Source organism: Rhinoraja longicauda, chromosome 2, assembly GCF_053455715.1.
Source record: "Rhinoraja longicauda isolate Sanriku21f chromosome 2, sRhiLon1.1, whole genome shotgun sequence".
NCBI classification, from domain to species: domain Eukaryota; kingdom Metazoa; phylum Chordata; class Chondrichthyes; order Rajiformes; family Arhynchobatidae; genus Rhinoraja; species Rhinoraja longicauda.
The window spans coordinates 17,869,749-17,894,470 of NC_135954.1; the positions used below are offsets into that span (position 1 = coordinate 17,869,749).

Below are 24,722 nucleotides of genomic sequence, written 5' to 3' on the forward strand. Positions count from 1 at the left end.
GCCCCTGTCAATAATGCAACCGGGCAATATGCTTTCTACTGTACACCTCTAGACGTTCAACAGACAACATACAAAATCTCCTCAATCTTCTAAGGAAGTAGATGCATTGATGGGCTTTCTTTATGATTGCTTGGTCCAGGACAGATCTTTGACGATATGTACTTGAAGCGTTGACTCTCTCCGCTATTGACATTTTGATAAAGACATGTTTATGGATCTTTGGCCTAAAGTCAACAATCAGTTCCTTGGTTTTACTGATATTGAGAGCAAGGCTGTTGTTCTGGCACTATTCAATCAGACGATCGATCTCCCTTCTATACCATGACTCATCATTATCTGTAATTTGTTGAACAACTGGTGTTGTCAGCGAATTTAAAGATGGGGTTGGAAATGTGTCTAGTTGCATGGTTATGGGTATATAGTGAGTAGAGCAGGGGATGGAGCACACAGCCTTGAGGTGCGCCTGTGCTGATAGTTATCAAGGAGGAAATATTGTTGCTAATTCGTACTCATTATGTTCTGTTGATGAGGAAGTCGATGATACAGTTGCCAAGAGATGCACAGAGATCCAGTATTCTGAGCTTGGTAACAAATTTGGATGGGGATGATGGTGTTCAATGCTGAGCTGTGGTCTATGAACACCAGCTGGACGGACGTATGTGCTTTTATTGACCAAGTGGTGCAGTGGAGAGCCAGCGAGATCGTAACTCCCATTATGGCAAATTGTAGTGGGTCCAGGTTCTGGCTGAGGTAGGAGTTGATGTGCGTTATAACCAACCTCTTAAAAATAATTAACCGGCCAATATTTATAGGCTTGGGATGTGGAGGAACACCAGAGCACTCAGTGGAAACCTATGAGATGGCAAATTAGGTCAGGATTGAACCTGGGTCACTGGCACAGTACATTATTGCCTTTATGAGCTACATGCGGTGGTTACATTTACCTTCCAGACTATGGGAATTAAACTAAACCTGATGAAATTTTGCAATATGACAGGTTGTCCATCAACTAACTCCATAGCCACCTCATCCAGGACCTGGGCATGCAGATCATGAAGTCTTGGGAACTTATTGCTTCTCAGTTCCATTAATTTCTCCCAATCCATTTTTCACAGATATTAATATATTTCACTGGCATGTACCAAGGTTATTCTCAGTTGTGCAAGTGATGGCATTCAACTGCCTTCCTTGACTGTTGCAGTCTCTCATCAAAGATCATGTTCTTTTCAGTAACTAACTACTTGGCAGTCCTATAAGTTGTGGATCTGGTTCAGGAGATACTGAGACTAAGGAAAATGGTGATGTGTTCTAATTGGAAGGAAGTGATCAGGATCTGTCTTGATGGGCAGTTCATCAATTATTCAGTGTGTTCATTAATGTCTTAAGTTATACATCAGACATCAAAATATTCACATTTACCATGGCAGAAAAAAATGATAAGACATATATTCAGGACAAAGAGTTGTTGAACGATTATATAAATGGGCAAAACTGAGCCAGAAACCTTTCAGCATCCATAAATGTGAAGTCATCTATCTTAGCAAAAAGAATATCAGATCCAAGTGTAAAACAGACGGTGAACAAACTAGATTAATGAAGACCTAAATAGGTTTAAGGATTAATGTGCAGACATCGCTACAATGTGCAGCCTGGATTCAACAAAAATTAAGGCAACATTTTGAAAGAATGATTGGTTTTATAATACAAATTCTAAATTCTTCCAACAGCTGCAGGAAATCCTGGACAGACCGCATGTGGAGCACTGTGTACTGTTATAGATATCGCACCTTGTGTAGGATGCATTGGAACTGGAAGGAGTGCAGCACAAGTCACTAGGTTATTGTCAGGATCTCGATATGTAAACCAGGCTTGTAGTCCCTGGAGTATAGGTGGAGTATAGTCCCTGTAGTATAGGCCCCTGGAGGGGGAGGCACGGTGGCTCAGCGGTAGAGTTGCTGCTTTACAGTGCTTGCAGCGCTGGAGACCCGGGTTCGATCACGACCAAGGGTGCTGTCTGTACGGGGTTTGTTCGTTCTCCCTACGACCCATTGGGTTTTCTCCGAGATCCTTGGTTTCCTCCCACACTCCGAAGACGTATGTAGGTTAAGTGGCTTGGTGAATGTGTAAATTGTCCCTACTGTGTGTAGGGTAGTGTTAATGTGGGAGCATCGCTGGTCGGTGCGGACTCAGTGGGCCGTAAGGCCTGTTTCCGCGCTGTATCTCTATTTTGCAGTGTTTAACCCCAGGATACGGAGCTATTACATAATTTAAACCTAAATTCTTAATTTTATAATCAAACATAAATGGACCAGAGAAATGCAAACTTGTTCCATTGCCATATAATAAAGCTCACTGTTCAAGTCCCCCCAAACCTGTTTCATCAAAATCAATATTTGCATGGCTAATATTCACCTTTACTTCAAATATCAATATTGTTTTCGCATCAATGTAAAATTAAACTGCAATTGCAGAACAATGATATTTGTTTGCAATGGAGACGCCCGAAACTGCGTAGATGCTTGAATCTTGAGCAAAACACAAAGTTCTGGAGGAACTCATCATGTCTGGCAGCATCTGTGGAGGAATCTACAGACAATGATTCAGGTCTGGCTCCTTCTTCAACATTCAGAAGAAACGTCCCAAACTGAAACATCATTTGTCCACTTCCTCCAGAACTCCCCAAGTTCCACCGGCAATTTTTGTTTCGCTCAAGATTTGGTCACAATTTATTTTATGAAAAGATAAAAGCAAGTTAGCTTTTTATTTATTTATTTAGTTTATTGTCACGTGTACCGAGGTACAGTGAGAAGCTTTTGTTGCGTGCTAACCACAAACACAAACAGTAATTGATACCTGAAGTAACTTTCAGTTAAAGAGGTGGTGCCAAACACTCTGAAGTAATTAAAAAACAGTCTACTGTTGTAACGGTGAGATATTTTCTTTTGGAACCAGTAAAAGACGCCTCCTCACCGATATTTACATGATAGTTACAAAGCAAAAGGATAACCTGTTCAACCACAAATTAGATAGATGTATGCTACAATTACCTCATCAACTATTTGAGAGGAGAGGAAAGACATGTTTGCCAAGGCATTATAATCAAACAACATTTAATAACTCTAATTAACTCGAATTTGAATTCATCCAATTGCAGGAAGATATCTATCCAGCAGAGGGCACTGTTGTCCAGAAACTTGTATAAAAATGAGGTTTACAAATTAGATATATCAAAGAAGAATGTCGCTCTGCAAACATAGGTTAAGAAGCCATGAAAAGATGTTTTAATACTGCTTATGTATTTCCAAAGTGGTTTTAATTTGACAAGTGTAAAATGTTCTTCATATATTTCCCCTGGCATGGGGGGGAAGGACTGCTGAGAGCAAAGAGGGACCTGACGTGGAGGTGAGAGTGGGAGGGCGTTGAGAACAAAGATGGACCCAGCATGGAGGGGGGCGCCAAGAACGAAGGGGGACCTAGCGTGGGGGCTGCCGAGAACAAAGAGGGACCATTGTGGCCTGCAATGAATACTTTGTAACTTTGTCAACCCCTATAAGAGGCAAATCTTTGCATACCTTGTGAATGGTCTGCAAAACAAAGAATGATCGGACAACGTTTGTAGTTGGAGACCTAGTTCAGGTTAACTCGTGGATCAGCCTAATTCAGTCTCAGAAATTGAGAGGGGAAATGGATGGAGTCATTGACCAGCAGCAAATCAGAATGGACCTTATGACGGGGCTTAAATACAACTGATTTTTAGAGTCATATAGACATTTTTCACTCAGAAGATGGAGTTATATGGAATGCCAGAGGAGGTGGTTGAGGCAGATACGATAACAACATTTAAAATACACTTAGATAGGCACATGGTTAGGAAATGATTAGAGGGCTATGGGCCAAATGCAGGCAAATGGGACTAGCTGAGATGGAGCATTTTGGTTGGCATCGAAGAATTGGGCTGAAGGGCCTGTTTCTGTGCTGCATGACTCTATGACTCTAGACCTAGACAGCACGGAAACAAACCCCTTGGCACACCTTGTCCATGCCGACTAAGTTGGCCTACTGGACTAGTTCCATTGGGCTAGTTCTATTTGCCTATATTTAGTCCACAGCTCTCTAAACCCTTCCAATCTACATATCTGTCCAAATATCTTTTAAAAGTCATAATTGTCTCCGCTTCTATGGTTTCTTTTGGCAGTTTGCTCAAGAAATGGACTGTCTTCTGAGTGTAAATGTTGCCCCCTACAGTCCCTCTTGAATCTCTCCCCTCTCACCATAACCCTAAGCCCTCTGGTTTTAGAACCATCCACCCATCGGAAAAGACTGTGAGTGTTCACTTTATCCCCACCCCTCATGATCTTCTACACCTCAATAAGGTGACCCCTTAGCCTCCTACGCTCCAAATAAAAGGTCCCAGCCTATCCAACCTCTCCCTATAACTCAAACCTGCAAGCCCAGTGAATCTCTTCTGCACCCTTTCCAACTTAATGACATTGATCATATAACTGGGTGACCAGAACAGAACTCCGAATACACAGTACTGTATGTATTTAAGTGGGGAACATGGCTCACATTTCTCACATCCAATGCTGGAGTCAAACTGTATTACAAATCAAAAGGAGATATTAAGGGAGATGGTAGCATGCATACAAAAAAAACCTTGCTCCAGAAAATAAAATCCAAAATCTCCTTCCAAAGGTAATTACAAACTTTACAATTCAACTTTGGTACAATTGTTAATGCAAGAATAAAATAAAATCATGCACATACTGGCAATCATTGTCCTTTAGGGTGATTTGTGATTGTAGAATTTTAAAGGATTTTCGAACATAGACCGTAGAATAATACAGCACAGGAACAGGCCTTTCGGCCCCCAATGCCCCTGAACAACATGATTCCAAGATACCGGTGGCGCAGCGGTAGAGTTGCCGCCTTACAGCGAATGCAGCGCCGGAGACTCAGGTTCGATCCTGACTACGGGCGCCGTCTGTACGGAGTTTGTACGTTCTCCCCATGACCTGCGTGGGTTTTCTCCGAGATCTTCGGTTTCCTCCCACACTCCAAAGATGTACAGGTTTGTAGGTTAATTGACTGGGTAAAAGTAAAAATTGTCCCTAGTGGGTGTAGGATAGTGTTAGTGTGCGGGGATCGCTGGGCGGCGCTGTCACGGTGGGTCGAAGGGCCTATTTCCGCGCTGTATCTCTAAATCTAAATCTAAAAAAATCCTCTGTTTGCACGTGATTCAAATCCTGCTATTCACTGCATATCCATAAGCTTATCCAAAATCCTCTTAAATGCCACCATCGTTTCTGCCTCCACCAATACCCCTGGGAGTGCGTTCCAGGCACCCACCACTCTCTGGGTAAAATAACTTGCCCTGCACATTTCCTTTAGACATTAGACAATAGGTGCAGGAGTAGGCCATTCGGCCCCTTGAGCCAGCACCACCATTCAATGTGATCATGGCTGATCATTCTCAATCAGTACCCCGTTCCTGCCTTCTCCCCATACCCCCTGACTCCGCTATCCTTAAGAGCTCTATTTAGTTCTCTCTTGAATGCATTCAGAGACTTGGCCTCCACTGCCTTCTGAGGCAGTGAATTCCACAGATTTACAACTCTCTGACTGAAAAACTTTTTCCTCATCTCCGTTCTAAATGGCCTACCCCTTATTCTTAAACTTCGGCCCCTTGTTCTGGAGTCTCCCAACATTGGGAACATGTTTCCTGCCTCTAACGTGTCCAACCCCTTAATGATCCTATATTATTATAATAATCTTATAATCTTTAAACTTTGCCCCACTCACGAAGCAATGCCCTCTAATCCTTGATATTTCCACACTGGCAAAAAGATTCTGACTGCCTGCCTTATCTGTGCTTCTCACACGTTATCAGTTCAGAAGTGTTAGGAGCAGAATTAGGCCATTCGGCCCATCAAGTCTACTCCCCATTCAATCATGGCAGATCTATCTCTCCCTACATTTACTTCTATCATGTCTCCCCAGTCCTCCTATATACCGGGTGGGGGATTATTTTGGCGAATGCACTCCAAGTAGATTTATACAGTATGGTGAGCATTAAGTTTTTTTTGTTACATGTCCAAAACTTGCTCCACCAATCCATCGGATAAAACAATTTAAAATGCCGTTGTTGGAAAGATGTGTGGGAAGTTGGCATCGATCCAAACTCGGAGTCATCCAGTAACATTGAACATATTATTTGTTCTAATACAATTTGCAAATCAAGAAAGTCTTTAAAAAAAAAAAGATAAACCGGGCTGCTGTTGCTAGTTCTCTCAATGTCTGGTGAGTTTTAGTTTCAGTGCCGTGTGCGCGCTGATCTCTCTCTCTCTCCGACTCTCTCTCTCTCTCTTTCTCTCTCTACTCACCACTCACCACTCTGGCTAGAGTTGTGGATGACATTGCGTGCAAAGCTTCTGATGACATTGAATAGGATCCGGTACCTGAAATATAAGGAAGTGAGGCTCGCATCGTTGGGCTATTTAGTGCGGCAAAACCACCACTAACACATGTAAACCTCACGATGATTAGCATCAACATCGAGTAGATGTGCAGATACGCGTGTGTGTGTGTTTAGTGTGAACTAGTTGTGACAGCTACGCGAACTGTGCTGAATATCGGCCACTCGAAGCTCCGCCAAAACTTGCCTGGGGTCAGGTAAGTCGATTGCACCCTGGAGATGGTTCATTGCAGAGGTTAGGACAGTGGACTCCATGCAGGAGCAAGCAGGTAGTCAGTCTATTGGGAGCTCAACGCGTTATTCCAGATGCAATGTGACCTCCGCAACATTTATTTACGTTTTATATAGTCAGTCCATTATCTATTTCCCGATTTAACAGAGGCTGGGTTGCTTCCTCGGACAAGCTCAATATCAATCAATAGTCAATAGTCATTTATTTGTCACATACACATAAACGTTTAGTGAAATGAGAGCTGGCTCGGGGTAGACACAACTATGAAAGTTTGAAGCGGCAGCAGCTATTTTGACGTGTGGGTAGTAACTAACCTGTTTGGGAGAGATTCAAGTAATGGGTTGTGACTGCACCGTGGCAGGGGACAGGGAAGCGGAGGGCAGGACGGGCAATGAGTGGAGTGGACCGGGCTACAGTTGACTAATGGAGCACCTGTAACTGTTTGGCAGGGGCCGAAGCCATGATCCCCCTCGGAGAGTGTATGTACGCGGGCAGAAAACGGAGGAAGCCGATCCAGAAACAGTGAGTATTGCAAAAGTCGCCGGTCGGACAAAACGCAGAGTCCGTGAAACTATCCTTTTTTTTTAATGTCCGAAGTCAAACGGTTGATGTCAGGGACCCGGGTAGCGATCGCTCAAATTCGCTGTTTTTTGTTTTGTTTTTCACTGTAAAATATCTATAAAAAGACACTGGCAAACCTGGCTGAGAATTGAACCATGTCAAACAAGGACGATGAGCGTTGAAAGACCCGAGACTTTTCAAAGTAGATTTGAGATCATTGACTTGTAAAGAGAAACGAAACTTAAAGCGATTTTAACTTGTCAAATTGACCAATATGTGGATAAACGGCATCAATTGTAAGAGTTTCTAATATCAATTTAGGAATATATCCATCTACCAAACTTTAAATATGTATATGCTAATTCAAATTCTAAAATATTTTAATTTATGTTTCACCACTGTGCAGATAGATGTATATTTCACTATTAATTCTACTCTATGTGGGTATTCACAATTTATGAATTCACTTATTGATTTCTATTCACTGAGATAATTGCTTGTAAAAATAAATTCATGAAGTTTCAGGATAAAATCTTTAAGGTAAATTTTTAAGATTAAAAGATTTTAAACATTCATAAACAGTTAATGAAATGTCAATGTTTCATATTATGTGATACGAACACTCTTGTGATTCCATTATCATGGAATTATAATTTTCCTTTCTCTTTGCAGTAATTAGAGTCATGCAATGTCAGGAGATCATGCAATTAAATCATAAAATATATCTTCACAAGCATAATTCTAACAAAGTCGTTCAGAAACATCTCTTCAATATCTTATCGACTTCTTGCCTGCTTGTAGACATGGACATTGCATTAATTTCTTAGCTGAAGTTACCTTACTTGATTTTACTCAAACTTTTTCCAGTTACACTTACATTCTCAGGGTGCTGAGAGGTTTTTAGTTAAATTTTGATTGACCAGCTGTCTGTTTTCTTTCACAATATGAGCAACTTGTCAAACTAGTGCCAGGATCTGCTGATTTGAACTTGAGTCAAAAATAAAATCAAACCAATAAGACAAATTGACCCAGCTGCAGTTCAGATATAAGCTTTGGAAAGACTAGCGTCAATTGGACCTCACTGCTGCAGGAGAAGTTCATTTTATTGATCAATGAGACCCCATTGAACCCAATCCAGAACACAGCTAACTCATGTCTTCTGCCCATTTCATACCTTGCCTGATCGTGCTCTCTGCTGAGCACAAGACAAGAGCCTCACAGTGGCAAGACAGTTAACACCCGCAAACTAGGAGGATCGCCACTGACATACTGCCTATAACATCGGTAGAAGTTGGGAATATTTTGAAAGAGATCTGGGGATGTTTTCCCAGAATACCTCTGCTAAGAAGTGGCCACTTTAACATGCAAAGTAGGTCTCCTGCCTGCTGATTCCTACCGTGGGATAGTTATTCAATAGCCTGTGCCATGCTCACTCTGATCCACTCCACAGGACAACACCTTGTGTCACTTTGATAGTACCCTCTCCTACAAGTCCACACATACTTTATACATCAGCTGATCCCTGAAGCCCGTACATCCAGCACCCTCCTCCTCATTGACAAGTATTGACACCCTGTTGATTTTATACATTCACGAGTAGACACAAAATGTTGGAGTAACTCAGCGGGTCAGGCAGCATCTCCGGAGAGAAGGAATGGGTGACGTTTCGGGTCGAGACCCTTCTTCAGACATTTCTTATACATTCACAAAGTTGTTTCAGGAACTCCTCATGGTCTCACCCCTTGCAACCTCAAGAGAAGAGTTAAGAGTGCTTTATTGTCACACGTTCCAAAACGGAACAATGAAATTCTCACTTGTAGCAGCACAACAGATATGTAAGCATAGTACTCTGTAAAAACCATAATAAACAACAACAAAAATGTTCAGATTATATAAAACAAACACCAAACAATATTAGTGCAACCTTTTAAAGTTTCTATTTCCCCCCAGCTCTCAATACTCCAACACTATTCACTTGTCCAAATTACTCATTTTGAGATTGGGGTCAGACCTTAAAAGCATATATAAATATATGCTATTGTTGATGTTAGGAGACCTCTGTGCTGTGAGCTGTATGAAACAATTATTTAACACCAAATTTATAAGCTCTATGTAAATGAAGTACATACAATTAATCAAAACTCAGAATCAACCATGGAGCATGATGTTGGGTAAGGTTACACACCGATGGTGGTCTCACATCCTGTTCTTTGCACAAGTTTAGGTTACAATTCCCTGTGGAATAAATTGGTGAGGTGCGTCTGTGTGAAATGAGCTCGCTTCCATTTTCCAACAAATTTCCACCTTAATTCTTTTAAGCCTGGGTGTAAATTTAGCATTGGGATTTTCATAGAATCATTTCACCTCAAGTAGGTTTAAACACGGTGAGATGTTTAATGGCTGCCCGACTCCATCTCCTGCTTTCCCCATTATTCCCCTCTGGAGCAGCTGAGGGTGAAATTGCTTTAAGACACTGTCTGCAATTTTCATCATTCTCCTGTCCCACATCTCTGGAGTGGAAAGGTCCCAATGTTTTTCATGCGTGCCCTTGAGTAAACAAGGCAGTGAGAGAGTGGAAGGAAAGGAGTGTTGAGATCAGTTTAAACTAGCACCAATCGGTTGCCAATAATCCTTTATTCAACTCAACCAAATTTCAACCTTTTCAATGACTGGGCTATAATCCTCAAACGATGTTTTCAGAATATTATGTGTTCCTTGTTTTAGTTGGAGGTTGTAACTCTTGGAATGGGTCTTCTGTTTTTTCCTTTAGCCCTGCAGCCTGTCCCTAAATTCAAGTGCAAAACTGGTTTACTTTATTTGTTGCTTCTCATGAAAACCCTCTTTTTTGAATTTGGTATTCAGATTCCTTGACCCCCTTATCAGAACTGCTCAGGGTCTGTGTGTGCTCAAACCCCCTTTATCTTGACATGTTCAAGGTCCGCACATTTTCTAGGTCTCCTTTATCTCATCTTCAAAATGCTTGAAACCTACAGAATAAGTAGCTTTCAGCATCACCTCATTCTGCCTCTCTCTCTCTATATATTCTGGGCAGGTTAAAATGAGGCCATTTCACTTAGCGAGCCACTCCATAGTTCCTATTCTGTTATGCACTCAGAAGCTTGACATAAATATATGATTTGTGTGCTTTTATCAGGTAAACCATTTGATCTAAATCTGTTTAAAATACTGAGAAGAATTAAATTTATAAATAGAAATGAATTGAAGGGAAGGGGAGGGGAGGTGGTTAATTTTCAATGTTCAATCTACCCGCTGAGTTCCTCCACAACTTGGTGTTTTGTTTTGTTTTCATCAGTCTGAAGAAGGTTCTTGACCAGAAACATCCCCATTCCTTCTCTCCAGAGATCCTGCTGAGTTACTCCAGCATTTTGTGTCTATCTTTGGTGTTTTGTTCAATGTGTCTGGGTCTAAGTTGTGCAACTTCTAAAGATGTCTGTTGTAATTTAAAGTATTAATCACTTCCATTTAAATTTTTTCAATGATAAAGAGATTGTTAATTGACTTACTGTGCATTTTGAATTGTATACAGTTACATTGCCTACTGCAGAAGCCAAGCAGAGAGAATTACAAAACTGAACTGAAATTCATGAGACTGAATCTTGGGATAAGGGGTTTGCTCTGTGATAAAGATTGAGGCCTATGCCTGGTGGAGTTTAGATGAGAGAGATCCCATTGAGATATACAAGATTATAAACGATTGAGAAGATAGATGGCAGGCGGAAACGACTAGAGCAGAGGGCACAATCTCAACAAATATGGTTAACTATTTGGGGTTGATCAGGTGAACATTTATGCATGAAATTGCAAATATTTGAAATAAAAACTACTAAAGAAGGCTGTTAATGGTCAGTTGATGAGTGTATTTTGAAATTTACAGTTGTTAGTCATGATTAAGTTCAGGGGTGTTTTTAGGCTTTAATTGTTTGGGAAAAAAGGTCACTTCTGAATATTAAAACAGAGTTAAGCAAATGTTCAACTTTTATTTTCGGCAATATATTGCAACTATATTTGTAAAACCAATGATATTGTGCACTGAAAGTCACTTCAGTGGTCCCATTGAATTCTTACTATTCTGGCGATTCTCCCCTATGTGTGGCCTGGTCATATCACTGAAAAGCCCCTTACAAGCATGATTGGATATTAGTCTCTGTACATTATCTGCACTATGAAGGCACATCCTTAAAGTAAAATCTACCATCAACTTTGTAAAATATATTGCCAACACACCATTTTATTTTTGTACAGAAAATCAAAATCAAAATTTTGTGCAAGCCTAAAGTAAGACTTGAATTCCGGATCATTAGTCCAGATTCCTAACTTAACCACTAAGCAATTGTACCCAAATCCAGGACCTGTTGACTTAGAGGACAGAGCACAGGCCACTAAGTCAACAGCAGCATTTTATATTTGGTAATTATTAGTTATAACAAAATATAACTCAACTAATATTTACATTGAAGACTGTGAGGTTGGCAGTGGTAGAGTTGCTGCCTTGCAGCGCCAGAGACTTGGGTTAGATTCTGACACCGTACGGAGTTTGCACATTCTCCCTGTGACCGCGTGGGTTTTCACTGGGTGCTCTGGTTTCCTCCCACAGTTCAAAGGCATACACGTTTGTAGGCTAATTGTCTTTGGTAAAAAATGTTTTTAAAAAAACGTTCCTAGTGTGTAGGATGGCGTTCGAGGTGGTCGCTTGTCGGCACGGAATAGGTGGGCCAAAGGTCCTGTTTCCGCGCTTAATCTCTGAAATCTCAAGTCTAAACTAAATCCGAGGGAAAATGCACTAAGAATTGGATCAACAATGACCTCATTGAATGGTGCAGTACACTCAAGGGACTGTATGGCCTACACCTGGTTTTGGTTTCTTTGTCCTTATATTTTCTTCAGTTTATTTTAAAACAAAATTATAATCTTTATTTTGGCAACTCATCAATTTATCAGAAAATGATTTATGATGCCTACATTTTCCAGTTGGGTGTGCCAAGTGTGGAGTTTTTATCACAAGGAAAAAAGAACCTTAGATTCACTGAAATGAACTGAAAATCTTCATCTGTGCATGTGTATCGGAAGATCCATTACTAGAATGGGACTCATCGGCCTGGGAGGTACGCACTTCAGTGTCTGTTGGGTATCCTACGGACAGACTTGCAAAATATGATTGCCTTTGTATCATCTGTCTGTTGCACCAGCAATATCCAAATTGTCTGGATACTTTCATTACTTACCCAAAATTGCTCAGTCCTCTGTGCTCTGTCCTCAAAGTCAACAGGTTCTGGATTTGGGTACTGTTGCTTGGTGGTTAAGTTAGGAGTCTGGACTAATGATCCAGAATCCAAGTCTTACTTTAGCAGCTGTATGATTTAAATTTAGTTAATTAAAAAAATCTGGACATAAAATGGCTCATGTCTGTAACGTTGTTCGTGAAACCACGAGATTATCATTAAAGAACAGACTGGTTCACAAACATTCTTTTCAGATAGAAATCTGTCATTCCTGCCTCTCTTTCTCCGAATGTGATTCCAGACTCGCAGCAATGTGGTTGACCCAATTGCCCTGTGAAATATCCAGCTTGTGAAGGGCAATAAACGTCAATCCCTAAATCCTGCGAGTGAATAAATGGATTCAAGTTCTACCTCAGTAATTTGATCACAAAGTCCTGTCCGTTCGACAACTCCCAGCTGAGATTCACCGGAAGAAGTCACCCAATAATACAGCACTTTTGAAGATAATACATTCACCGACGGACATAGTTATGATTAAAAACAAGAAATGCTGGAAATACTCAGCAGGTCAAGAACCTTCAGTGGAAAAGAAATCGAAAAGAAGATACAAAGTGCTCGAGTAATTCGGTAGCTCACACAGCGTCTCTGTAGGACATGGATAGGTGACGTTTTAGATCGGGACTCTTCTTCAGTCTGATTGTACTGGGCGGGCATTTTGTTGTCTTGAAGTGCATCACCGTGTTCCATTGTTGTACCTTGTACCAATTCTCTAATAACTTTCCAACCACAGAGGTTGGGCTCGCTGGCCTGTGGTTATGAGGCTTTTCCTGCAGCCCATCCAGAATAGAAATACAACTTTAGCCTCCCCCCAGCCATCCGGCACATCATCTGTGTCTAATGGTGAATCATATATCTCAGCCAGGACTCCTACAATTTCTTCCCCAGCTTCTCACAATGTCCTTGGATATATCTGATCAGGAGAGTTATCTACCTTCAAAGATGGACACAAAAATGCTGGAGTAACTCAGCAGGTCAGACAGCTTCTCTGGACAAAAGGAACAGGTGACGTTTCGGGTAGAGACCCTTCTTCAGACCTATGCCTTTTGACGTCCAGCACATCCTCAACCATAATATGGATTGTCCTCAAGACAACTCCATTACCTGTCTCAAGTTTCCTAGTTTTTCATGTCTTTCTCCACGGTAAAAATAGAGAAGTTCCTGATAGCACTCACTCTTTTTGAGTTTGATTGTGGGCGTTCAATTCCCAACCGATTCACTTGAAAGCAAATTCCCAGCTGCAGGAACAACGAAATGCAGATGTCGGTTTACAAAACAAGACACAAAGTGCTAGAGTAGCTCAGCAGATCAGGCGGCATTCCTGGCGACCATGGTTAGGTGACATTTCAGTTTGAAGAAGGGTCCTGATCTGAAATGTCACCTATCCATGTTCTCTGGGAATGCTGCCTGACCCGCTTACTTCAGCATTTTGTGTCGAAGTGCATTACCTTGTTGTATCGTTGGAGGCTGGGTAAGGATCAAGTGAGGCCGTGTCTGCTCATGCAGTTGGATGGAAAAGATGTTGTGCTTGTCCATCAAAGATGATGGGGAATATTCCTTCAGGCATCCTCAATATTATTTACCTCTCAGACATCACCAATAACCAGATGATTTGGCCATTATGTCATTATTCTTTGTGGATCCTTGCTGTGTGCAAATTTTCTTTTCTATTTCCTCTATTTGGGCAGTGACTATACTTCAATAATACTGCAATGGTAGTGAAGTGCTTTGGTAATCCTGAATTTTACAGAGCGCTTCATGTGTGCAAGTCTTTTTTTAATAACTTATGTGTCAGAACCAATTTTGCTCTATAAGTAACCAGCTAACAACATTGCTCAAATGAAAGTCACACTTTCCCCAATTTCATCAGTTGTTCTTTGATTTTGAAGAGAAACAGAGTTTCTCCCTTTGAAAAAGAGTTGCTTTTATCAGCAGCACCTTATGTTCAGGTTTCTAGCACGGAGTCATGAATACTGCAGAAGCAACACTAGTTACAAGGCAGTAATAAACTTACCTTTAGTTCTTTGTACTTTAATTTATTAAATTTTCAGTATAAAGTTGTTGAAAGGAAGACCTGCCATTATTGCGCATCTCTGCTTGCCCTTCAGTAAATGCTGGTTGGCTCCTTTCCTGACCTGCTACAGTCATTTAGTTGAAAACACTTCCATAATGCTGTTGAGCAGAATGTTCCAGGATTTAGACCCAGTGGCAACAAAGAACCAGTGATATATTCTCAAATCCGGATGGAGTATGAATGTGGTGGTGTTAGACAATAGATAATAGGCAATAGGTGCAGGAGGAGGCCATTCGGCCCTTCGAGCCAGCACCGCCATTCAATGTGATCATGGCTGATCATTCTCAATCAGTACCCCGTTCCTGCCTTCTCCCCATACCCCCTGACTCCGCTATCCTTAAGAGCTCTATCTAGCTCTCTCTTGAATGCATTCAGAGAATTGGCCTCCACTGCCTTCTGAGGCAGAGAATTCCACAGATTCACAACTCTCTGACTGAAAAAGTTTTTCCTCATCTCAGTTCTAAATGGCCTACCCCTTACTCTTAAACTGTGTTCTGGACTCCCCCAACATTGGGAACATGTTTCCTGCCTCTAACTTGTCCAACCCCTTAATAATCTTATACGTTTCGATAAGATCTCCTCTCATTCTTCTAAATTCCAGTGTATACAAGCCTAGTCGCTCCAGTCTTTCAACATATGACAGTCCCGCCATTCCGGGAATTAACTTAATAAACCCACGCTGCACGCCCTCAATAGCAAGAATATCCTTCCTCAAATTTGGAGACCAAAACTGCACACAGTACTCCAGGTGCGGTCTCACTAGGGCCCTGTACAACTGCAGAAGGACCTCTTTGCTCCTATACTCAACTCCTCTTGTTATGAAGGCCAACATTGCATTGGCTTTCTTCACTGCCTGCTGTACCTGCATGCTTCCTTTCAGTGACCATGCTCTTGCTGCCCTTGACCTGGGCACTTATTCACAACATGCTGGAGTAACTCAGCAGGTCCGGCAGCATCTCTGGAGAGAAGGAATGGGTGACGTTTCGGGTCGAGACCTTTCTTCAGCCTGCAGCGTAGGTTTACTAGGTTAATTCCCGGAATGGCGGGACTGTCATATGTTGAAAGACTGGAGCGACTAGGCTTGTATACACTGGAATTTAGAAGGATGAGAGGAGATCTTATCGAAACGTATAAGATTATTAAGGGGTTGGACACGTTAGAGGCAGGAAACATGTTCCCAATGTTGGGGGAGTCCAGAACCAGGGGCCACAATTTAAGAATAAGGGGTAGGCCATTTAGAACTGAGATGAGGAAAAACTTTTTCAGTCAGAGAGTTGTGAATCTGTGGAATTCTCTGCCTCAGAAGGCAGTGGGGCCAATTCTCTGAATGCATTCGAGAGCTAGATAGAGCTCTTAAGGATAGCAGAGTTATGGGGAGAAGGCAGGAACGGGGTACTGATTGAGAATGATCAGCCATGATCACATTGAATGGCGGTGCTGGCTCGAAGGGCCGAATGCCCTCCTCCTGCACCTATTGTCTATTGACCAAGACGCCCAATCTGAGCTAGTCCCGTTTGCTTGCATTTGACTCGTATCTTAGTTTAATTTAGTTTAGTTTATTATCACGGTCTCTCTAAACCGTTGCTAACCACATACCTGTCCAAGTGTCTTTTAAATGCAGTATCCGAGTACTTCTTTTCCCTTCTAACACTGACTGTTTAGACAGTGAGAAAGCAGTTTATTAAGCACCTTGTCACAACTTTCGAAATGTCTTCAATGCGTGCCACAGGCACAGTCTCATATCACTGGGGAAATTGACTGTTCCATGGGGAAGTGGCTGCTTATATGATTATTTCACTAGGGAAGTTGGCAGGATAAAATCCAGATTCAACTCTCCTAGTTTTGCTCAGTATTCATACGTGTGACATGATTTGAGCTCTAGACCTCAAGGAGCCTCCAGTCCTGAGCACAGTCACACTTTTCATTACTTTTAGTGAACAGACTTTAAGGATTGCATTTATTAGGCTAGTATTCCCTTGCATTTTAAATATTGAGGTTGATCTAATTAAGGCATTTTAAAATCAATCCAGGCATTGGTAGGGTAGAAATGTTTATGAACAGCCCTTTTGCTCCAATATAAAGCATGTGGAAATTGGCCACTTTTGGAGGGGAATGCAATTGTGGCGATCTCCTGGTCAAATTGCACCACATCACAAGTTCAACAAGTCCCTGCGGCTTGCCTGTTGTACATGTGCAAGTAATGGGCTCTTTGGGCTTGTGCTGGGAAATTATGTCAAAATTATGTTGCCAGACACTCTCAGAGCAACCACATTTTAATAGCAAAAATCCAACTTCTGGAGGAACTCAGTGGATCGAGCAGCGTTAGTGGGTGGAAAGGAATGATCAATTTTGGGTCGAAATCAGGGTTTTCAGCCCTTTGCACGCATTGAAGGAATTTTGAAAGTTATGAAAAGGGGCTTAATAAAATGCTTTCTCCTAACCATCACTTTAAAAATAATCAATTTATCACAGGGGAAATATGTTCGAGGGGCGTGGCTGCGCCTTGTGGCTGCGGCTCACCGGCAGTCTCTCTGTCTTTTTTCTGTCTTTGTCTATTGTTACCGTTTAAATGTATGTGTTGATTTATTTTTAGCTCTGTATATGTGGGGGGTGGTGGGGGAAAACTTTTTTTCTAATCTCCTCCTCAACGGAGATGCGACCTTTTTCCATGTCGTATGTCCGTTCGCGCTACGGTCTACAGGGGCCACAGTTTAAGGATAAGGGGTAGGCCATTTAGAACGGAGATGAGGAAGAACTTTTTCAGTCAGAGAGTGGTGCAGGTGTGGAATTCTCTGCCTCAGAAGGCAGTGGAGGCCAGTTCGTTGGATGCTTTCAAGAGAGAGAGCTGGATAGAGCTCTTAAGGATAGCGGAGTGAGGGGGTATGGGGAGAAGGCAGGAACGGGGTACTGATTGAGAGTGATCAGCCATGATCGCATTGAATGGCGGTGCTGGCTCGAAGGGCTGAATGGCCTACTCCTGCACCTATTGTCTATTGTCTATTGTCTAACACCGTGGAGTTGGCGGCCTCCAGCTGGGATCGACCTTGAAGACTCCGTTCGCAGGGCCTGGACTTACCATCTCGGAGGCTTCGGCCGCGGGCCCTGTAGACCGCAACATCGGGAGCTCGCAGGTCGCTGGCTGGCGACCGGTTTTCGGGAGCTCCAGCCGTAGCAGCTTCGATCGCCCCGAATCGCGAGGCTCGATCGACCCGCTCGCAGGACCTTCATCACCCTGCGTGGCTCGGCCGCGGCACTTTCCATCGCCCGGTGGGGGCTTAGGACCTTCATCGGCCTGCTCGGCTCGGCCCTGGGGCCTTCCATCGCCCGGCGGGGGCTTCAAAAGTCGAGAGCCTCGATCGCCTCGAGGCAGCCGTTTGACTGCCTGACCACGGGAGAAGTATGAGGAGGAGATAAGACTTTTCTTTGCCTTCCATCACAGTGAGGGTGTGCCTGGAGCAATCACTGTGATGGTTGTTTGTGTAAAATTGTAATTGTGTGTCTTGTGTTCTTTATTGTCTACTGCCGGACCCTGACGTGAGAGGACGCTGGCGCTGTTTGTTCGCTGCTTCTCCGTCAGGACAAATCTTTTGTTTGTTTGTTTTTATGTCTTGTTTGCTCTGTAAAGCGTCTTTGAGTTTCCTGAAAAGTGCTATATAAATTAAATGTATTATTATTATTATTATTATTAATGCTAAAAAGGAAAAGTAGTTCTGGAATAAATCCGAAACAGTTTTTAAGTTTGGAAGGATGAGGGGAGATCTTATCGAAACGTATAAGATTATTAAGGGGTTGGACACGTTAGAGGCAGGAAACATATTCCCAATGTTGGGGGAGTCCAGAACAAGGGGCCACAGTTTAAGAATAAGGGGTAGGCCATTTAGAACTGAGATGAGGAAAAACTTTTTCAGTCAGAGAGTTGTGAATCTGTGGAATTCTCTGCCTCAGAAGGCAGTGGGGGCCAATTCTCTGAATGCATTCAAGAGAGAGCTAGATAGAGCTCTTAAGGATAGCGGAGTCAGGGGATATGGGGAGAAGGCAGGAACGGGGTACTGATTGAGAATGATCAGCCATGATCACATTGAATGGTGGTGCTGGCTCGAAGGGCCAAATGGCCTCCTCCTGCACCTATTGTCTATTGTCTATTGAAGTTGAGGTGGGAACCTTGTTGTACATTGCAGAAATTGAGAAGGATGATCAATGAATGTAGTCACCTGGGATAGAAGGTGAGGATTAGGGGAACTCTATCCTTGTTCGGGAGGAGAGGGGGGTGAGAGCTGAAGTGCAGGAAATAGATGAGATATGATCAAGTGCTCTGACCACTATGGTAGAGTGGAACTGCTGCTTCAGAAAGATCGAAGACTATACAGAAGCACCCGTGTAGAAAGTCTCATAATCAAAGCTAACATGGCAGAGGCGGGACAATTGGAATATTGGAATAGTCCTTCACATGAGGCAGGTTGGGAGGAAGTAGAATCTTGGTAGCCAAGGGAGTTTGTGGGTTGGTATCCATTTTTGTTGTTGGCCTATCTCCTGGGATGGTGATGGAGATATTCAGAGAGAAAAAAGGAAGGGTCTCTGATCACTTGAAGGTGAGCGCAGGGTGAAAATTGGCAGCTACAATAATGACATTTTTAAGTTCTATATGAGTGTAGAAAGCAGAACCAATGAAATCATTAATAAACCAGAAAAAGAGTTCAGGGTGTTGATCCATTAAAGAATAAACAAAAACTCTTCCATGCATCCTACAAAAAGACAGGCCTATCTTTCCATAGCCACTTCTATGATCTTGAGCTATGAGCGTCACAACGCGTAATGTCTTACAGCAATTCTTCATGCAACTGGAGGAGATGCAACAAGTGTCTTTTCACCTTTTCCCTTTCCACTATCTAGGGGCCAAGTGAAGCAGCCGTTCACTTGATTGACTGCATTGCAATCTGGTGTATTGTATTCAGTGACCGCAATGTAGTCTCCTCTTGTTCGGCGAAACCAAATTCAAATTGGGTGAGCTCTTTGAAGATGATCTTCATTCAGTTCAACTAATCAGCTCTGCCAATCAATCAATAAGAGGCAGAATGTTATCATGAAACATTGACGATTCCTTTGCCTTCACATATGCTGATTGACCCGCTGAGTTCTTCTAGCAGTTTGCATTTTTACTCCAGATTCCAGCGTCTGCAGTTTATCGTGTCTCCGGAGATAAAAGTTAAAAATGCGGAGGGGGAGGCGGGAGGCAGTTTTCCCATTAAATGTGGGTTTTAACTGTTAAGTTTTCCTGATTTGTTAAACTGACTTTTCCATCTGAGTTAACTTATGAAGACAAGCTCCTTCTGGGCTAAATATTTGTAAAATTACAGTGTACCCATCCCTAATATGGTGACCACAAACCCAACTGTTTTGATCTAGTAAGATGTCCATCTGTGTGTTATTTTCTCCTTGCCCATGACATGTATTGCTTTTAAAACAAACCACTCTCAGTAAAGCATATTGAGCCCAAAGGTTCCAAGTGCAAAATACTGTTCGAATGAATAAACTCACAACATTGCCTGCAGTTTTGAGAATTTTTAATTAGAGGCCGAGTAATCATTTAAGACAATGGTGATCAAAGAGTAGTTGTGGAGGGTTCGTTTTTCTGCTTGCAGACCTGTGAGCAGTGAAGTGCCACAGAGGCCACAGCTGTGTCCATTGCTGTTTGATATCTACATTTATGACTTGAATGACAATCTAGTTAACCTTGTGAGTAAATGTTTGCAGATAACACCAAAATTGGTGGTATAGTGGACAGTGAGGAAAGATATCTAAAATTACAGCAGGATCTGGATCATTTGGGAAGGTGGGCCAAGGAATGGCAAATGGAATTAAATTCTGATATAGGTACTCCTTTAGCTATACATATTAGGGGCGCCTCAGCTTCTGAAGGGGTTCTGTTCCGAGAAACCCATCGGAAACCAAAAGTATTGTAAGTCAAAATGCATTGTAATACGCGCAATCACGTGGCCGGAAGTGAGCAGCGGCTCGCTACGGGTCGCTACCGTTTGCACCATCGCAAAGTCGAACAATCGCAAGTCGAAAGATCGTAAGCCGGGGAGCACCTGTTTAGCTATCACACAATATCTTTTGACTACATTCTTCTCAGTAAATTGCTTCCCTTTAAATGCATCAGCCATGATCACATTGAATGGCGGTGCTGGCTCGAAGGGCCGAATGGCCTACTCCTGCACCAATTGTCTATTGTCATCTGTGCTATTCATCTCAATCACACTATGAGGTAACAAGTTCCACATTCTAACTGTGTAGGAAGGAACTGCAGGTGCTGGTTTAAACCGAAGATAGACACAAAATACTGGAGTAACTCAGCAGGACAGGCAGCGTCTCTGGAGAGAAGGAATGGATGACGTTTCGGGTCGAGACCCTTCTTCAGACTGAAAGTCCCAGGAAAGAGAAATGGGAGACAAAGACAATGATGTAGAGAGGTAGACAGTAGTACAATAAATGAAAGATATGTATAAAATTAACGATGATAAAGGAAACACAAAGGCCATTAGCTGTTTGTTGGGTGTAAACGAGAAGCTGGTACGATTAGGGTGGGGGAGGGTTGGAGAGAGAGGGAATGCAGGGGTTATTTGAAGTTAGTGAAATCTACATTCATTGATTTGGTCTGAAGAAGGGTCTCAACCCAAAACGTCACCCATTCCTTCTCTCCAGTGATGCTGCCTGTCCCGCTGAGTTACCCCAGCATTTTGTGTCTCTTCAATATTCATACCATTGGGTTGTAAGTTGCCCAAGCAAAATATGAGATGCTGTTCCTGCAATTTGTGTTTAGCCTCACTCTGACAATGGAGGAAGCCTTGGACAAAAAGGTCAGTGTGGGAATGGGAAGGGAAATTAAAGTGTTTGGCAACTGGGAGATCAGGTAGGTCTAGGTGGACTGAGCAAAGACGTTCAGCAAAACGATTGCCCAGTCTACGTTTGGTCTCGTCGATGTATAAGAGGCCACAACTTGAACAATGGATACATTAGATGAGGTTGGAGGAGGTGCAAGTGAATATCTGCCTAACCTGAAAGGACTGTCGGGGTTCCTGGACAGTGTCGAGGGAGGAGGTATAGGGATAAGTGTTGCATCTCCTGCAGTTGCAGGGGATGGTAACTGGGGAGGGGGTGGTTTGGGTGGGATGGGATGAGTTCCCACCGTCTGATTACAAGGGATCAGTTCCTTGTTTCATCATTCTGGTAAACCTCCGCGTCACCTTTTCCAAAACCTCCATATCCTTCCTGTGTTGGGGTGACCAGAACTGCACGCAATACTCCAGATGCGGTCTAACCAAAGTCCTATAAAGCTGCTTCATGATTTCCTGACTCTTATAGTCAGTGCCTCAGCTTTGGAAAGTATGGTCCTTCTGCAAGTTAATGGGTGATATGAAGGCAAGCATACCAAATGCCCACTTTACTTCTCTTCCATGTAGTCCATGTCATCTCTTTTGAATCATTCTTTTCCAATGTGCTTTCAATTTAAAATGATGGGGACTTTTTCTTGCCTCCTAACCAAAGATTAATAGATTTTTGTTGGATATGGATATTGAGAGTAAGTGAACTAGGATGGGTAGATAAGGCTATAAGATAGATCAACTGGAACCTAACTGAATAGGGTTTCATGATCAAGAGTTAAGTGCCCTTTTTTCTGTATTTATTTATATTCTATTTATCCTTTACTATTTATTTCTTATTAAAGCACAAACAAAATATTTTACTTTCTGATCCTTTCTACTATCTCATTTAATGTGTACAAATCAGAATTTTAACTGGCCAAAAAAACTCTGAAGTAGGTCATTGGATTAATTTGTAATTCATTAAATATTGACATATGGTTATAATTTACGTATAGTGTTCGTAGGAATATGTCAAGTGTAAAATGCTCTACATTTTACTGCTATTCTTTTGTGGTTTGCAATTCTTATTTCTTTGTGTCCTGACATTATTTTCACTGCCTTCCACCATTTCCTTTGCATTTTTTCATTTGTCCTTTAGCTAGCTTGAATTTTCTATTTATTATTCTCTTGTTCTTCTTTGTCTCACTTTGTCAGCTCTGCATTGGCAATTAATGCTCTATTGGACTTGCAAGCTTAGTCAAAAGAAAGAACTTGAATTTATATATTGTTTTTCACAGTTTTAAGATATTCTGAAGTACTTTAGAGATAATCAAGTAATTTCCAAGTGTTTTCATGCTTGTTCTGTAGGAAACAATAGACAATAGACAATAGGTGCAGGAGTAGGCCATTCGGCCCTTCGAGCCAGCACCGCCATTCAATGTGATCATGGCTGATCATTCTCAATCAGTACCCTATTCCTGCCTTCTCCCCATACCCCCTGACTCCGCTATCCTTAAGAGCTCTATCTAGCTCTCTCTTGAATGCATTCAGAGAATTGGCCTCCACTGCCTTCTGAGGCAGAGAATTCCACAGATTCACAACTCTCTGACTGAAAAGGTTTTTCCTCATCTCCGTTCTAAATGGCCTACCCCTTATTCTTAAACTGTGGCCCCTTGTTCTGGACTCCCCCAACATTGGGAACATGTTTCCTGCCTCTAACGTGTCCAGCCCCTTAATAATCTTATACGTTTCGATAAGATCCCCTCTCACCCTTCTAAATTCCAGTGTATACAAGCCTAGTCGCTCCAGTCTTTCAACATATGACAGTCCCGCCATTCCGGGATAACATAACCTACCAATTTGTGCACATCAGTATTCCTAATGGCCACGTGCTTTATCATTAACAACATGAAATAACATGAAATTGAGTCTGAAGAAGGGTGTCGACCCGAAATGTCATCTATTCCTTTGCCCCAGGGATGCTGCCTGACCAATTGAGTACTCCAGCATTTTGTGTCTATCTTCAGTGCAAACCAGCATCTGCAGTTACATCCTACATAAGAAATATCAAGTGATCTTTTGGTTTTGATGTGTTGAGAGCTTTTGGTGGAGGTATATATAATTTGCAGTTTACCTAAGGAAGGATACGCTGACATTGGAGTCAGTCCAAAGGAGATTCATCAGGCTAAGTTCTGAGATAAGAGGACTGTCCTATCAAGAGGGGTAAACAGGATGTGTTTGTATCCTTTCGAGTACTTTGGATACTCCTGAAACATATAAAAGCCCAAAGGGGCTTGACAGGGCAGATTGTTGAGATGTCTTCACGAATGGGAGAGTCTCGAATGAGGAATCAATAGCTTCAAGTTACAGGATCAGTCTCATAAAATGGATGTATGTGGAAATTTCTTCTCAGAGAGGGTAGTGAATCTCTGTCATTCAACACCCCAGAGAGTTGAGCAGTTTATATCATTACAAGTATTTAAAGTAAGTTGGGTGGCACGGTGGCGCAGTGGTAGAGTTGCTGCCTTGCAGTGCTACAGACTGGTTCATTCCTGACTACGGATGCTGTCTGTACAGAGTTTGTACATTCTCCCCGTGACCTACATGCGTTTTCTCTGGGATCTCCGGTTTCCATCCACTCTGAAGGTTAATTGGCTTGGTATAATTGTAAAATTGTCCTTAGTGTGTGGCTAGGATAGTGTTAATATTTGGGATCACAGGTCGGCATGTACTCGGTGGGCTGAAGGGCCTATTTCTGTGCTGTATCTCTAAACTAAAAAAATGAAACTAAAAGTACAATACATTTTTGAATGGTTGAAGAATTCCGGGCCATTTTGATCTGGCACAGAGGAGGAGTTGAGGCCAGATAGAAAGGCCATGATCATGGTGAATTGTACGATAGTCTTGAGGGTAAAGGTAACCTACTCCTGATCTTATTTTTGTGGTCTTGTGTATGAGCTGTGTATGCTGTATTTCACATGGGTGGCTTACACTGACCACATGTGTGGACATAGCACCCAGGGTCTGACAGTCAAATACTGTTAGATATCACTGTACACGATCAGTCTCCTCCGTGTGTTAGCACAGCGGTTGCACAAGGACCCGAGAGGAATATCACCCAGTAACTTGCAGAAAGACCATTCTCCACCTTGTATTTTACAGATGGGATCAGAAATGGGTTTGGGTTGCAAGGTTTTTAGGTGGCTGAGTCAGCTGAGGG

General features: G+C 42.3%; 2 protein-coding genes across 2 annotated transcripts in view; both read left to right on the forward strand.

Moving 5' to 3' along the window:
• Positions 1–24,722, forward strand: part of LOC144602431 (E3 ubiquitin-protein ligase znrf2-like) — a 464,175-nt gene that overhangs the window by 421,916 nt on the left and 17,537 nt on the right. The window lies entirely within an intron of this gene.
• Positions 7,121–24,722, forward strand: part of ahrra (aryl-hydrocarbon receptor repressor a) — a 178,810-nt gene continuing 161,208 nt past the window's right edge. The window contains exon 1 of the mRNA XM_078415540.1: positions 7,121–7,229. Coding sequence (XP_078271666.1) covers positions 7,168–7,229 — 62 coding nt within the window. The 5' untranslated portion in view covers positions 7,121–7,167. The remainder of the gene's footprint in view (positions 7,230–24,722) is intronic.